Consider the following 16,272-nt stretch of genomic DNA (forward strand, 5'->3'; position numbering starts at 1 on the left):
TCGGTTACTGCAATGCCTAATGCAGCTTAATGCTGTTAAAGTTTGCAGTCTAACGAGCCTGACGTTTGGAACTGAGAAAATTGACATGAGCATATAAAGGATCACAATAAATTGACCTTCAATCATGCGATGTATGCATAGAAGGAAGTTTTCCAAGCATATCATCGATTAGGCAACTAAGCCAAACTTTCCCAAGTCAATCGGGAAGTGAACTGACTTCTACTTCACTGAGACAGGAATTGCCGTGGTGACAACGCTCCAAATGCGGGCAAACACATATTTTATTAAAAAGATAGCCTTTCTTTACAATTATTGCGACAAGTAAAAGTGCCAAGTTTCTTTCATTTCATAAAACTCTGCAGAGTTATACAAAGATGCCAAAGTAAACAAGGCTAAGGGCTAGTTAACAGAATCCTGAAAACCTAAACCTATGATATATCCTTTCTTTAAACCATGGCATCACTAATCCTGAAAATAACCTTCTTTTTAACCATGTAATAAGTATCCAACAGTCAGACTAATTAATGCAACCATGCAAACAAAGAGAGGAGGAAATCCCCGTTCAACCGTCCTCACACTAGTCTTCCTCCTCAAAGTTGCCTGCCAAATTTTAGAAAAAGAAATAAGATGCAATTCACATTTGTCTCATTTAAGTGGAAAAGATCAACGGCCAAATAGATGGACAAGGAATAAAATGGCCAAATAGATGGTACAATCTCCAAAGTTTCATCAACTTAAAACTGATTCAGCCGTAGCATGAAATAGTCTTAGAAGCCCTCCCAGGAACCCCCCAACCCCCCACCCCACCCCCCCCCCCCCAAAAAAAAACAAAAAAAAAGAAAGAAAGAAAGAAAGAATAAAGGAGAAGAAGCAGAGAGAAAAAGCGAAGGCATCTTTAAGGCATCACTCACCAATTCTCGCTTTAATGTTTGCTTCTCTTGAACAGCACAGCTCTTTTCTTCTGTCAGCTTTGTAATGTTAGATTTAACCTACAGGAGAATTTCAAACAAGTCAATGCTGAAGGAGTTTCAATAAAGCCAGTAATTATTGAATTGAATACTCTTAAGTATAGCCGCAAGTATAGGATGATCATGTTCACAGTCCCAACAAAGCCATCTACATAAACTTAAACAATTGCACGAAGAGTCTGACCTGAATCAGCTCTGAATCTAATGTGATTAGCTTTGATTTCAATTCCTCAACATCTCTGGAAAATTTCAGTTTTGTTCCATCAACAACGTCCAAAGGTCTATATTCCACATCCCTATCACAAATAAGCTTCCCCGTTTTAGTAGGCAGTAGGACATTTTCCTCAACTTTTGCTGAAGTCAGTACCTCTGCATCCATTACAAGTTTTTCACTCTCAAATTTCTCATCCAGCTGTCATATCACAAAAACAGGCCTAGTTACAGCAGTGCATCATAAGGGGAAAAAATCGTGCTATGAACCTTTAATTTACCCTAAATAGATAATCACACTAGAAGACATCTCTAAACCTCAATTCTCAAAGTTGCAAATGTCAAGATCTTGACAAAGCACAATTGACAATTATTGCATGTTACAATTTCAGTTTGTACAGATAGACAGTAAAACCCCCTTGGTTATGCGGATGTAGAAGGGGCATGAAAATAGATACTTAACCTGACATACTTATAACAAGTCATATGTAAATGGAAATACCTGATTATCATATGTAACAAGTCATATGTATTTTTGTGACAAATATAGTCTGTTGCACTGGGGAAAAAAACCTGATTATCATTACCCAAGCAAAGGCTGTCAAGAAACAATAAATATTCTTACCATTTGAAGCGGGGGAAGATTTTCAACCCGAGTCAGCAGTTTTTCTTCTGATATTTCACTTGCAGGAGATTGTTCTAGCTTGGAAGCTCCATTAACGGGTGACAGAACAGGGGATTGTGTGGGGCTAGTCAGCGAAACCTTCAGCTTGCACTCTTCAACATATTTTCCACTATCTTTTGCAAACTACAAGAGGGAAATAATAAGAAAAACAATCACTGAAAAGAATCTGATTCAAGCTGCAAGCACTTACCAAGTCAGGTGTAATATCCTCTTCAGTTGTGCCAAATGGAGCAACTGTGCTCTGAACTAAAAACTTGTCCTTGCATTGCATGTCTGAGGGAGCTGACTTCTGTGCTTGCATTGTGACTGCATAACAGAAGTTTGAGATTAAACAGAGAACATCGTCAAAATAAAAGAAATAGAGTACACAACTTGAAAAGAATGTTACATGTATGACCATATATATAAACATGAACAAAAATAGATGTCAGCCATGTACATATAATATACATATACCTGTGAAATCATATGTTGATTTTGGCTTGATAACCCCTATATTAGGTCGCACACAATATTTCTTGGGCGAAGTAGTCTTTACCTGCAAAAAAATTACATAGTCATTAAATAGATCTCTGTTCCTAATTTGTGTGCATAGATTTCCATTTTTCTGGCAATTGAAGTACAGTCCGGTTCTTACTTTTCCGAAATTTTTAGTTCTCCAAAAAATAACGACTAAACATCAGTAAAAATTCATCCAACTAAAATAAACTTAATCCTTTTTACTCAAAGATGCTACTGATTACAAGAAATGTGGGGCAGAACTTTCCAAGTAAGAAAAGGTTTTTCACAAGCAATGAAGTACTCCACCTTGAAAGCAACATAATGATCAGAAAGATTGGCAAGGTGAACAGCACACGAACTTTGTTTCTTAACCTCAACTGAGAAGCAAAAAGGATATAAGATGTCAAATCAAAATCACATGCCAGGACCACAAGAATGGAGAGAGGGAGAGAGGGAGGAGAGAGAGAGAGCAGCAAAATTAAAGAATTGCATATTGTAAAACAGACATCCAATCTTTTGACTGTGCAAAGTGTGCCTAAAATACACTATAAGTATGTTGGCCGCTTGTAAGCATCAGAACTCATGTTGCAGTAGTAAAAGTCAAAAATGCCTTTAGGCAGCACAAGAATGTTAGTGTTCTGACAACGTCTAGAAAGTCCTCTCTAAACCAAAAGAAGAAAAACCACTACTATAGTACTACAAACTTTCAATAGTAAAACAAGAAGAGGTATAGCATTCTGTACAATGCTAGGACTGGAGATTTCTAACTAGTAAGTATTAACCAGTCATTCAAACTTAACCACATCATGATATTATAAAACACAGCTACTTAACATTTGGATTACGTTGTTGAGCAAACTTTATTGTGCATCAAACATCACAAGCTAGTTCCATAAAGGAAAAAAATGATGAAATGATTAAAGTGGAAATTTGTGATGCACAAAAAAAAGAAATTATGTCTGGGAACATGCTGCATCCAAGATGATCTGATGAAAGCAAAGCAGGTAAAACAATCAGTACAGTACTTTTCAATCTACTTAAGAGAGTACACAGACAAGAACTACACAGAAGTTAGACGAGAAACCTCTAAATTTTTGTAGACAACAATGATTTGCTTAAGAATCAGGGGTGTAAAAGAGAATGATAAACTTTGACAGTAAATTATTAGGTGGGTGACTTTTATGCTAACAAACCATATGCCTCACAGGACACAAAAAAAAGTGCGGAGAATAAATGTAGCTCCTGCTCATGAGGGAAACATTTCAAAGTATGATGACTACGCACGTATAAACTTGAGTTCTCGAGGCTGAACATCCAATAGCTGCTTCTTAACTACAGGGTTTTGAACTTCCAGTTGCTCCATGATCAAAGTTCTTTATTACCTGCAACAGTGATGAATTAAGAATTGCCCAATCTGCACGCATTTAGAAGAGTTCCTGAAGAAGAGTATGGGGGAAAAAAACAGTTGAACTTAGACACTAGTTGGTTTTTTTTAACTGTCAAAATCACAAAAGCAAACTAAAAAGGGCAATAAAATGAATCCCACTGAACATGGTAGCATAATTTTATTTCTGCAGAAAACTTCCACCACATCATAAATGTGGGTCATGATCAACCTTAAAATGAAGTTGCACCCTCATATAGTACTACTCTGCCTTGTAAAAGCCTGAGTGCTTCTCAAACCCATAAATTCCAACATATCTCTAACTAAATGTGATCTTACACCCGATCATTTAGTTCAGTTAGAATAATAAACCTATATTCCCTCCTCTAAAGCCCTTTTATCACATTACTCCACAGAAACAAGGGCCAACCTAAACCTGACCACGCAGCCATTTGCCAAGAAATCCCATGTCCAAGCCAAGATCATTGCTTTTGCTTGTATTCTCCATTACATATACACATACATACATACATATGTAACGTACATACATACATACATACGTATGTATGTGTGTATATATTCCAAACTAGTCTCAAGTATAAGCATTGTAAAATATGATATTACATTATATCCCAAAATATTACTAATTAAGTTATCCCAGGGAAAAAAATGGAAATTAGAGGAACCAGAGATTTGATAAAGCCCAGCGGATAAGAGCCTCCCCCCCCCCCCTCCTTCCTTCCTCCGGGGCTCCTTGGCGGTCTTAAAACGAGTTGACAATTTAATACTGTGGATTAACCCCATCTCCTTCCCCCCTCTGTACTTTTCCCCACATATTCCATCTCACCCCTCCCCTCATACAAAATCTTTGAAAAAATTGATTCAAAAAAAGAAAAGATTAAATTAAGGAATAAGAGTATGTTCACTTGAGTGAGTGAATGTGGCATTTTTAGGTACTCCCAACAATACCTGATCAGATTTTAGCTACTCCATAATGAAGTATCCTAAGGAATCAACAAATCAGAGGGGTTAACTTCAAATTTAAGCCAACGATCAGTAACCAACTTCAGATATAAACAAGAAACAAATTAGAGATAAAGAAATCAACAAACCAAAATAAAGAAATCAGAACCAATTCTTAACAGTGACCTGCTAAAAATCAGGAGAAACAATGTAAAAAGAAAAAGGGCAATAACCCACAAAAGGTTACATTGTAACGTGGATATAAAATGGATAAATGGGCTTACTTGGAAAGTGAATAATGTAAAGCAGATGTTGAGGGATGGACAGATTCAAATGTTAAAATAGAGTCGAATGAACAAGAAGAGTGAAATTTTGGTAGGAGAGAATATTGGTGGCAATTAGCTGAGAGAATGTGGAAAGGGAATTGGGGAGGAGGGGCGTTTGGTGATCTGAAAAACGCGAAAAAACGGTTGCTTGATTTTGAAGAGGGAGAAGCAGAGCAGAGCGGTGAGGTAAGTGGAAGTGGGATTCGGTGACAGGGACGAGAAATTGGGAGGAGCGGTTGCATCTGTTTTTGAGTTTTTTGGCGTTACTGCGGCTTTTCTATCTTATTTTAAAAAGGGAAGAAAAAATCTTTGGATCCGTGGTGGCTTTTTTTTTAAAAAAAAAAAAAAAACTTTTTCTAAGATAAGTGACTGGTTTATGTCAAACTAATTAATTCCATGTATTTGACGAAGAATTTGAAATTCTTTTAAATTCATCTAGTTGTTTACATTATTTATTATTTATGGGAAATTTAAATTTATAAATTATCAATTATTTTAGGACTTAAAATATATTTTGATAGTTGATATATTACAAATTCAAATGCTTGTTAAGCAATCAAAACAATTAAAGCGATTTAAATGGATTTAAAATTTTGAAATCTTTCATCAAATTTTTCAATCCAAACGAAACCTATTATAGGAATTTGGAATTCCTAATAATATACTATAGTTCATAGTTCATACTCAACAAGTCTGCAAAAAAAAAGATAGATAAATTAAGGAGGTGTTTGATTCATTATTATGGAATTGGAGGCCTAAACCTCATTCTAGATGTGGGATTTAGACATTTTATATTTCTATCTGGTTTGGAACTAGATTGGGTTTCATTTTTTAATGGGTTCATAAATTTGAAATCAATTCATAAGTTGAGAATAGGTAGATTGTAACACTTTCATTCGTATTGAATGATTCCCATAGTGGTATATATCAAACAAGAAGATCATGTGTCTGTATTGTTTAAAAACATAGACATCATAGAAAATTTTGCATTTCCTTGAAGAAAAGATTTGATGGAATGGTTGATTGTCAAACAGGCACATTATTATGATTTGGAAATTTGTTAACATGGTTTCTCAAAAAAGAAGAGTTTTTCTAGAATTTGGAGGTATTGGGAAAATTTATAGACAAAAAAAAAAAAAAGGGGGGGGGGGGGGAAGAAGATTTCCTTTGTACGTTTTGAAGTCCTTAATGTGGAAAGTTTTATTTGCATTTTCTCACAACTTCTCGTGAATAAGTTACTTAATAAACAGCCTAACTAATATGGCACTTCTTTAATCACATTTTTCATTTTCATTCGATTGAAATGTGAGGAGGAGAAAAAGTGAGTACATTGATTGAAGTAGGCATGAAACCAATGAAGTTTGGTGGCAAGGCATGTGGTTGTTCTTTCCCTTTCAAGAATTGCATCACGTCAAATAATAAAAGCAAAGGAAAAGGAAAGTTGGTATTTGTACAACTCTACATGTTTACTGATGTTTCACCAAAAAAAAAAAATATATATAATTTTCATGATATTGTATGCAAATCATTAGTGGGCTCCTTTGGATAGAAGATTATTTGGAAAAAATTATCTAAAATAATAATGTGACACTTTTTGTAATGTAATATGTTTGAGATAAAAATTATGTTTATGATGTAAACAGGACAAATTTTTTTTTTTTTTTTTGCAAATTTTGATAACCAAACAAACCCATGCATGGTAGTTCATACTAATTCTAGAACCAAATGAAAAACCCTTTACGCCCGTGCAGGGTTGGTCTGCTGGTGGAAGTAGCCTCCTTAGGTGAGTTTCACCTGGGTTCGATCCCGGGCAGCAACCCAACTGTTATCTTCTTCAGCATCGGTCAGGCCCGCTCTGCTGGAGCGCTGTGGGATTAGTCGGGTGTAGACCCGGATACCCACAGTTAGAAGTGGCAAAATGGATTCATATCCACCAATCCATCCATATAAACCAATCTTAAATGGATTTGGATGATCCATATAAATTCAATGGTTTTAAATGGATAACCATTTAAATCCAATTATATTGGTGGATTTAAATGGATTATCCATCTTATCCATATACATCCATTTAACTTAAAAAATAGAAAACACATTTATAAAAATGTGAGATAAAATCTTGTGGGACCATCTATTCTTTTCTTCATAACTTTCTCATACGTCAAATTAATTTTGTGGGACCACCTATTCTTTCCTTCATAACTTCCTCACATGCCAAGTTGCCAATAACATTAATTGCATTTTATTTGCTTCTAGTTCCTAGACTTCTTCCATCCTTTTCAAAATTATATTTTAGTCTCTACTCTTATTTTTTTTAATTAAACTCTCATGTAGTAATGATTGCAAACATTTATATTCTTAAGTAAAGAAAAAGCGAGAATGCATCATGCAGTGTCAAAATAATTTTTATTTTTTTAATTCTTTTATTTATAAAAAGAATTTTTCTAACGAGTGTCCCCGCAACATTGGTTAAGATATGTAAATGACACCTTTTTTTTTTTCCAAATCCTCATACTTGCAATCCCTCTCCCCTTATCACCCAACCCAACTATCCAAAAAAAAAGACACCTAATTTACTAAGTAATATAAGGTAGCTTGTATATCAATGGTATAATAAGGAGTTTCATACATTTTTAGGTACTACGTGCACATGTGATGAAAATATTTTACTTGTCAAATAACATAAGATTTCTTATTAAATTTAGGGGATCTGTATTTTTTGGAAAAAAACATTTGGATCTTAAATTTAGGATTTGGGAGAGTAAATGGATAAATGGATGGATCATGGTTTACACTATCCATTTAAATGACATCCATTTAGATCCATTTATTAAATGGTTTTAATTGGATTGGATCAATTTGATCCACTATCCATTTAACTAAAACCATTTATCAACCATTTATCCATTTTGCCACTTCTACCCACAGTGATGACTAAAAAAAAAAAAGGATATACGTGAGGTAAAAAGGTGGTTGAAAAATGTGTTTATGAAAAACGTAATAATTGTTTTTGAAAATTTACTGTCCAGATAAGGCCACGTTGTAACACACCGTCGGATTGTCAGACAGGCTTCATGGACCGGCATCACAGCTGCAGCTACACGTGCCTGGAGACTTCTGACCAGCTTGCTCGTCCTTGTTTGCTGCCAAACTAGTCCGCAACGCAGGAAAATAGCCAAACAGGGGATGGGTTTGGCAGTATAAATCACCTCGATTCCTATAGTTTTCCCCTATTTATTGAAGAAAATGAATACTACTTCTCCTGATTTTAAATTCCTGATACAGTTATTTAGGTGCTCAAATTCTTGATTACTCAAACGCACCCTCAAGCGGGATTTTGGTGGTCAAAATGTAATGCAACTACTTATATCAGGTATTTCAGTGACATGATCTGTTCCATGGTATTTAGAATTGTCAAGGCAAAAATGCCTTGTAAGTTTAGCTAAGAGAAAAATATCATTAGAAGAAGAAGACGTGCTTTTGTTTTTGATTAAAACAAAAGACAAAAAGGGAAGAATGAGTAATAGTTATCTCAACATGTGTTAGGAAGTCATGTTGCATGTCGAACAAAAAAAATCAAAATTTTTACTTTCTCAAATTAACCGTACTTTTTTTTAAACTCTAATCATATGAAACACAAGGAGCAATTTTTATAAATTAAGCATTGAATTCCAATGTAAAATTTTTATAGATGAAATATAGTGAACATTTGTAGAGGAAATATAGTTAAAATAAGAATGAAAATGTTGTTTCTCACCTCAAATATATATATATATATATATATATATAATTTTTTTCATTAACCTCATACCATTTAGCTGGAACTTGATACAACATATTGAGTGTGTTTTGATGGACGTATTTGAAAATTTTTTAGAAATAATTATTATTAAACTATCTGTGATGTGATATATATGAAATAAAAAATGATTAAAAATAAAAATTTGATTGTAAAATATGTTTGTGATGCAAATAAAAGTTTTTTTTTTTAAATAATGAATTTGTTTAGATAGGTGATTATTTATAAAAAAAAATTAATTTTATCATAAACACGTTTCAAATACATTCTTATCTTTTGAATTGCCTTTTATCAAATCACAAAAAAGTGTTATATCAAAATTTGTTCCAAATAATCTAATTTTTTTTGTGAATAGAATAATCTGATGTTCAGATACACCCTTTTTTTTATTATTAATTGTTTGTTTGATTAAACCCATAGTACGTACAAAGTTCAAATTATGCCCCAACCCCAAGGGCCCAAATTCCCATCTAGGCCTCCCATGGATTCCGAATCTGTCCAATGTCCCCGCGTCCAAACAGACCATCTTCGATACAAACCAAGTAGCACAGTACCAAAAACCAAACCATAAGGGTTCTCTATATATTTGTTCTTTCACGGACTCCTCCGTGCTCAAAGTAAACTCGACACGCTCTTCGTGCTCTCCGCCACTTCGTTCCCTTCCCAATTTTCCTTCCTTCTCTTCCTCTCCTCAGATCCATTTTTCTCTCTTGATCCAGCCATGGCCTCAATTACAGGATCCTTCACCTCCCTCTCTTGCTCACTCATGCCTAACCAGGTAAATTCAATCTTTCTTGATCTTCATTTTCTCTGCTCCTTACTTTTTGAGATTTGTTTTGAAGCATAGAACATTAAAGAAATTATTGATCTGTATATTCTGGGTGTTTTGATTTCTGTTTACTGGTTAATTTAGATTCATCAAGCAAATGGGTTGCAAGTGTTTTCTGATTCAATCATGGATTTTGTTATTTTTGTTGAATTTTCAGCATGGGTGCTGTTCTGATATTAGGTTAATTTTTAGTCATAAGGGATAAAATTTGGATCCTTTTCACTTTTTTCTGGCTCGTTTCTGGGATTTGCAGATTACTCTATGATTAAACTATTCTTAGGCCTCTAAGTTTTGGATGCATGGAGCTATCTATGAATTGATTTATAATCTGATTGATGTCTATGGGACTCATATAGGAAATAAAGCAGAGATCTTTGGCTATTGCTCAGATTGATTCTTGGTCCGAGCCAGGTTGCATTGATTCTTTTGGTGTTTGATTCATGCAGGCAGTCAACAGGGTCTCTAAATTGGGCTCGGTGTCGCTCTCTATCAGTGGGAAAAGTTTCCCTTCTCTACGGGTGCAGCCAGCTCGTTTCCGTGTGTCCTGCGCAGTATGTTCTGGTCCTTGCCATTCTTTTTTGCCTTAATTGACTCATTGTTTTCTTTGATTTAAAATCCATTAGCTATTTCTTCTAAAAGATTCAATTAGTCTAATGCCATTACCTTTAGAAGGGAAAAGCATTCGTGATGAGTAAGTTTATTGTGGGCAGTTGTGTCTAGTTAGATTGCAGTGCTGAACCTGATTGTGTTTGAGTTCCATGGTATACCTTTCTGCTTTCATTACCTAATGTGGTAGAGTAACTTTAGACCAGGAAAGAATGTTACCCGGGCATGTGATTCTGATTTCTTTTGCAATTATAATAAGTTGGTTTATTGTGCTCAAGTTTTTCTCCCCTTTTGGGCTTAACTTTAGATAAACCATATGCTTGTTATTTGTAGCCTTTTAGAATCTAAGGCTGTTTAACGTTCTTGCTTTTTATGGTTTAAAAAGTTGTTTTTTGGAAGAATTCTGGATTTGCTTGAGATTGGAAAAGTGCCTGAAAATATTATAGGTCGTGTGTTTCATCATCTGTGGTACATGTAGGGATACATGCGTCCAGTATTTGTCAATTATGCAGTATTTTTTGTCATTATTCAAGGCTGCCTTCTACTTGAGCAGGCCAAACCAGAGACAGTGGACAAAGTATGTAAGATTGTGAGGAAGCAGCTGGCTCTTCCTGATGAATCTGAAGTTGCTGGACATTCAAAATTTGCATCTTTGGGTGCTGATTCTCTTGACACTGTAAGTTGTTCTTTGCTGGGGCAAATTTTTGTGATGTCATCTTTCACATTTTCACACAAGTTTATATGCTATTATGTCTTTCTAGGAGTGTGCATAGCTAAAGGTTTTTTGATCTTTTCTGGTATAACTCCTCTTTGTTTTTTTCCCTTTTGTAATTTCTTCTCAATAATAGCGTATCACATGTGATAGTTTGCTGTCACTTACCTGCTAGTTGCTGCATTCTGCTGTAATGACCACATTGGTTAGAAATAAACAAGCAAACTATTTTTCACATGCTTTTCTTGCACCTTTATACCAATAAATCCTTAGTTTTCCAAACATTCTTGCTCTCTTGGTTGCCTTGGCAAAGCTCTGCTTGCAAAAAACATAGTTGCTATCATGCATTGGTAGATGCAGTGAGGTATTGAGGGGGGAAATTGGAACTTTTTTGTCCTGGATTTTGAAAATACAGCAAATGCTGCCAGAGCTTGTCTTCTATATTTCGCAGTCCCAAGTTGATTCCCTCTCAGGCTACAATTGCAGTTTCTTTAGCCCATAAAGATGTTATTTTGCAGAGTCCTAGGTGTCATTTCTACTTCTTTCCTTTTCCCCTAGATGATTTGACTGAAGTTGATTGAAGTGCCAGGAGAACGTAAAAGTTCTTTGTTTAAAAAGTAGGTAGTATGATTTGTCAGATTATTTTTCTTTTTTGTGGGACTTATTTGTTCTATCCACTTGGAGAATGATGGCGACATTTTATTTGGCTGATTTTCATTTCCCTTATTTTTAACTGAATGGGACTTTGCCTTATTTTATAGGTTGAGATTGTCATGGGGCTTGAGGAGGAGTTCGGCATTAGTGTGGAAGAAGAAAGTGCTCAGAACATTGCGACTGTTCAAGATGCTGCTGATCTGATTGAGAAGCTTATCGAGAACAAGGGTGCTTAAATTTTTGAGCTGCAAATTGCACAAATAGGTTTTGATGTAGGATTGGCATTGTAGTTGCATCTTCGTAAAATCTTTATTGTCACCTTCACCTGGTTTTATGAAGAGCCATGCGTAGCTTCTTGGAACAAACTTTATCTGGGTGTTGTTTAGGCTTATTTATTTCCTCCAAAAGGAAACTGCATTGCCTTTTCCTTTTTCAGACTCTCATTATAATTGGGAATCCACTCCATAAGATGTATTTTTGTTTCGGAAATTATATGTGGCAAAAGTTCTTGGATTTTGTAGTTTGACATTATCATGATTTTTGGGTGATGCCCCCCAGTACGAATGTCCTGATTAGAGTAGAGGTATATAGGGCCTGAGGCTTAATCTGAATATTCCCTGCCGTGAAATTTGGGTTTAGTCTCACTACTTACAGGGGTTTGCTTGTTCATTTTTTTGAGCTGTTTTCATCAGGATTTCTTCCTCATTTCAGCCTTAATGCAACAACGATGATGACTTGCAGACTTTAAAATGTCCATTTAACATGGATTTTGCAGTACTGGTGCTGACTGCTGAGTGCCCTTTTTGCGTTGACATTTGATAAACGAGAAATAATCAGCTTAGCGTCCGATAGATAAACCTCCAAAGTCTGGGTCAACTGCGGAAATGGTTCGTCAATGTTATAACAATTATTGTTTTGCCCAACAAAACGTGTTTACGCACAAAGTATAACATAATGTTAGTTTTCCGTGGCATCCCCTTAGGATTTGTTCTTCGGAACTCTAGCAAGCGTCTTCCTTGATGGAAATCTGGTAGGCGAGCATAGGATTCCTTGAGTATCCTTGGGACAAGTGATGTTGCAGAATGCCCATCTCTTTTGCAGAGTGGTTGGCTTCTATGCTTCAAGATCTAGTGAAAAGGAAAGAATTTAAGCACGCAAAGAAAGCAGTAAAAAAGAACAAAGGGGCGCAGGAATTCATTGAATCCTCGAGTGTAACCCCAGGTAGCAGTCGATATGCACTGATTTATGTTGTTAAAACTTGATATTGAGAACTTTTAAGATGGAAATTTTGCCAATCCTGGAATATTAAAATCTACTTGGGACAAAATCTGTCGCACTTGAGCATATAAACTATAACACAGACTCAAAATTATGTCTAAACTCTCATCACATTTGTAGTTTGTGAAGAAATTGGCTTACAGATTTCCTCGCAAACTTTTTATTGCCTTTTGTCCAGGGTCTTTGACTTTTCCTTTTGTTTTGCACCTTTATTTACCTTTTCTGAATGAGTTCCTTTGTGCTTAAGGGCCACCTGAACTTCGTACACTACTCAAAAGCCTGAACTGTGGCACTGAATGTGCCCCATTAGCACTAATCACTTAATTTGTAGGATAAAGCAAAGCTAGTGACACACACACACTTACTCCACTCACAGACTTGAAAGAGTAGTATTTTATGTAAACAGGAGCAGTCTTTATGTTCACAAGTTGGCTGCTTTACATGTGCAGCCTCACCTTTTTAATCATCTCCAGCTACCTCTACCAACATAGGACAAATTAGTTGCTGGAAAGAAGCTTCAGGAATCAGGCCTTAATTTAAATCTGATGTTTGAACAGTAATTGCATTGTTTAGTCCATAATTATGACCCCATCTCTAAATCTTACACCAATCTGCACAAGACACTAGACTCTCCCAACCTTGTTATTAGTCGTTTTTCTGGGTTTCATCTTGGAAGACCTGAAGTATTATGGCTAAAAATTGTGGTGCAACCGTGCAAGTGCCCCCAACAAATTCTGAAGTCAGCTACAAAACTTGATCAGCCAACTTTTGCTAAACTGATTTATCCTTTGGCATTTGTACCAATCAATATTCGCTAAGTTTAATGAAAAATGCTAGCGAACAATTATCCCAGGTTATACAATCACTGAAAGTCAGCTAACAACTATGCATTCAAACAATACAGTTTAATATGCTAGGATTGAATACCATTCATTACATCATATATCTTCTGTAAAGAATATGGACACTTCTGTGAACTCAGCTAGATGTAAAGAAACTATGAACCAAGTTATGCCAACAGATGGTATATTAATCGCATGTTTGGTACCTCACAGAGCAAGAGCCTGCACTACCAGAAAGGATATGAAACTAAACAACTTCAGAAGTTCTGCAGACTCTGCTAGACTGAGATTCACTGCTGAAGAAAATGGCAAGGACCCTGCTGGTGCAAATGCAGGATCAGGGCCAACTGATGAAACTCCATCCGGATTAGGAGGGCTTGGATTCGAGGGAATCGTCGTTGTGGTAGATCCAGGAGAAGGTAAGAGAGGAGCAATATCTGGTGATATTTCTGTGTTCGGGGACAGTGGAGGATCAGGCAATATTGTAGGCGCAGCAGAAATGGTGGGAGTATTCTTCAGCGGAGAAGTGGAAGATAAAGAAAGTGATGGTGAAACTAGTAAAGCAGCAATGAGTGCCACTAGAAAGCAAAAGGCGGCCATTCTTTCTTTCTAATGATGATGGACTCAGTATCTCCACTTCCTGGAGACTGCAGTGACTGGAGGAGTCCAAGGACAAGAGGGAATTGTGGGGAAAATGAGTATATATGATGGATGCCATGATTATTATAATTTTGGGATCATGACCAATGATCAATGTGGGCTCATTTAGGATTTCTGTATGATCTACAGGTTGGCATGTTTGACGACAGAGTAGTGTAATAGGCAGGAGCAGTTAATTTGGAGTTTAAAGAAATAGTACTACATTAGAAGAACAATTGTCAAACTCACTGTACCAGTTGGACCCTGCAAGTTGCTTTGTGTTTTTGACTTTTGTTAGTTACTAGTTTCTCAATTCTCATATTTCAAATAATTCCATACCAAAATATTTTGTAGCTGAAACAATTTGTATTTGAAGAACTTTTTTTTTAAAAAAATAATAATAATAAAATCAAACGTTAGTTTCAAAAATCTTATTTTCTAGCGTCAAAAGAAGCATCTAATAGTCCCAAAAATTTTAGCGTACTCCAACTCCAACTCTCTCCATTCAACATAAAATTTGAAAAGCCAAAAACATAAATAGCAAATGTATGCCGACAAGTTTTACGGAAGCTGCCATGCGCACTTGCAAATAGATTACATAGTGGAACAAGCATTTGGGTTTTCATCACTGAACATGGTATAAATCTCACTATCCCAACAGGGGTCGAGCACCAAAGGTTGTTGTATCTGTAATTGCTCTGAGGTTTCTTGTAATGCTGAATCTCCATCTTCTTTGTCTGAATGTGTGTCATCACCTTCTTCGTTGATCAAAATTTCCACTCTCTTTCCAGTTTTCTTCTTAATTTTCTGCACAACTTTTTCAGGATTGATTCTACCTTTCACTACCACTCTTTGCCTTGGCATGTCCGTCATAAACGTCTCAACCCCTACATTTTGTGGTTTTTGCAATATATCCAAGGCGAAACAGAAAGAAATTTATGAGCGCTCTAAAATCGTTGCCATGAAACAGACGTACAAATTTACATTACAGAAGCAAATTCAGGGTTTAAGAATTCGTAGGATGAAATTTGTGCGTAGGAAGTTATTCGGGGGGGGGGCTTCCTCTAGTCTAATCTTGATTACTTTTTTGTGGGGCAAAACTTATTTTTATTCAGGATGCATTTCAAAGAATTATCTGATCAAGGAAATTAAACGAAAAGATGAATATCCAAATCTTTTGTAAAGATGTTCCAGATTTTGAGGATGGTTGCTCTGCCTCCTGCCTAAAGATCTATTTACGTTAACACGATTAGACGCGCATATATTGATTCAAGAAATATACAACCTTCGAGATCAATGCATGCAAAAATCTTGTGAATGAAGAATGAACAGTGAAAACATAAGCCCGAGAAAGGAAGGAATTAACCTTTGATTTTGGAAATGGCTTCTGCAACACTTCTTTCGCATGCATTGCAATGCATTGAAACTTTATATTCTACCACCACAACCTGTTTAGTTAACCAATCAAAAGCAATCAAATTTAATTTCGAACCACAACAGTTGAGATCATGCAGCTAATTATGTATCAACTCGTGATTAATATACTGTCTTACTTTGTCATCTTCGTCTTTGTTCTTTCCTTTTGTCATCTTCGTCTTTGTTCTTTCCTTTGGCCATGAAGTAGGGAGTATATGAAAAGGAAATAGTAGGAGATGAAGTCAACAAATTTGGAAGACAATTGACAACTAACAAGAGAGGGTTAGTTTCGCTTAGTTGTTTTTTTTTTTTACAGCCAATTAGGAGTCTCCCGCTAAGATTGGGCCCGAATTAAGTACTAACACAAATTTATTGGCAACACAAGAATGCAATGCATTTAGAAAATCGAGTATGAAAAGCTAAAGAACAAAAATGACAGAGGTCAAAAAACCAAAAAATG

At 35.8% G+C, this 16,272-nt stretch overlaps 3 protein-coding genes across 5 annotated transcripts; 1 reads left to right on the forward strand and 2 right to left on the reverse strand.

Moving 5' to 3' along the window:
• Positions 1 to 271: 271 nt before the first annotated feature.
• Positions 272 to 5,273, reverse strand: LOC113765522 (vesicle-associated protein 1-1-like). 3 transcript variants are annotated; one of them, XM_027309740.1, is made up of 10 exons: positions 4,996 to 5,273; positions 4,718 to 4,752; positions 3,649 to 3,746; positions 2,671 to 2,741; positions 2,320 to 2,401; positions 2,054 to 2,169; positions 1,804 to 1,986; positions 1,153 to 1,380; positions 912 to 989; positions 272 to 600 (listed from the first exon to the last, which is right to left on the reverse strand). In XM_027309740.1, exons 3-10 carry the CDS (start codon positions 3,725 to 3,727, stop codon positions 487 to 489), a joined length of 951 nt encoding a protein of 316 aa, XP_027165541.1. In that variant the 5' UTR covers positions 3,728 to 3,746; positions 4,718 to 4,752; positions 4,996 to 5,273; the 3' UTR covers positions 272 to 486. The 3 variants fall into 3 exon arrangements, with proteins under 3 accessions (XP_027165541.1, XP_027165540.1, XP_027165542.1); XM_027309739.1 differs by lacking the exon at positions 4,718 to 4,752; XM_027309741.1 differs by lacking the exon at positions 4,718 to 4,752 and having other exon boundaries at positions 3,649 to 3,800.
• A 4,163-nt stretch (positions 5,274 to 9,436) lies between these two features.
• Positions 9,437 to 12,168, forward strand: LOC113765154 (acyl carrier protein 1, chloroplastic-like). The gene is made up of 4 exons (XM_027309233.1): positions 9,437 to 9,614; positions 10,112 to 10,216; positions 10,825 to 10,947; positions 11,745 to 12,168. Exons 1-4 carry the CDS (start codon positions 9,558 to 9,560, stop codon positions 11,871 to 11,873), a joined length of 414 nt encoding a protein of 137 aa, XP_027165034.1. The 5' UTR covers positions 9,437 to 9,557; the 3' UTR covers positions 11,874 to 12,168.
• Positions 12,169 to 13,805: 1,637 nt separating this feature from the next.
• On the reverse strand, positions 13,806 to 14,402 carry LOC113766963 (classical arabinogalactan protein 27-like). The gene has a single exon (XM_027311127.1). It carries the CDS (start codon positions 14,355 to 14,357, stop codon positions 13,965 to 13,967), a length of 393 nt encoding a protein of 130 aa, XP_027166928.1. The 5' UTR covers positions 14,358 to 14,402; the 3' UTR covers positions 13,806 to 13,964.
• Between the last annotated feature and the right edge of the window lie 1,870 nt (positions 14,403 to 16,272).

The sequence above is a fragment of the Coffea eugenioides genome, chromosome 3 (assembly GCF_003713205.1).
Source record: "Coffea eugenioides isolate CCC68of chromosome 3, Ceug_1.0, whole genome shotgun sequence".
Taxonomy (NCBI): Eukaryota; Viridiplantae; Streptophyta; class Magnoliopsida; order Gentianales; family Rubiaceae; genus Coffea; species Coffea eugenioides.

Excerpts from the sequence above, each read along its gene's own strand:
- LOC113765522 (XM_027309739.1), bottom strand. The coding sequence starts at position 3,727 with ATGGAGCAACTGGAAGTTCAAAACCCTGTAGTTAAGAAGCAGCTATTG. Across the intron at positions 2,170-2,319 it reads ATCAACATATGATTTCACAG|TCACAATGCAAGCACAGAAG; the intron begins GTATATGTATAT and ends TCTGTTATGCAG. Across the intron at positions 601-911 it reads AAACATTAAAGCGAGAATTG|GCAACTTTGAGGAGGAAGAC; the intron begins GTGAGTGATGCC and ends AAAATTTGGCAG.
- LOC113766963 (XM_027311127.1), bottom strand. The coding sequence starts at position 14,357 with ATGGCCGCCTTTTGCTTTCTAGTGGCACTCATTGCTGCTTTACTAGTT.
- LOC113765154 (XM_027309233.1), top strand. The coding sequence starts at position 9,558 with ATGGCCTCAATTACAGGATCCTTCACCTCCCTCTCTTGCTCACTCATG. Across the intron at positions 9,615-10,111 it reads GCTCACTCATGCCTAACCAG|GCAGTCAACAGGGTCTCTAA; the intron begins GTAAATTCAATC and ends TGATTCATGCAG. Across the intron at positions 10,948-11,744 it reads GTGCTGATTCTCTTGACACT|GTTGAGATTGTCATGGGGCT; the intron begins GTAAGTTGTTCT and ends CTTATTTTATAG.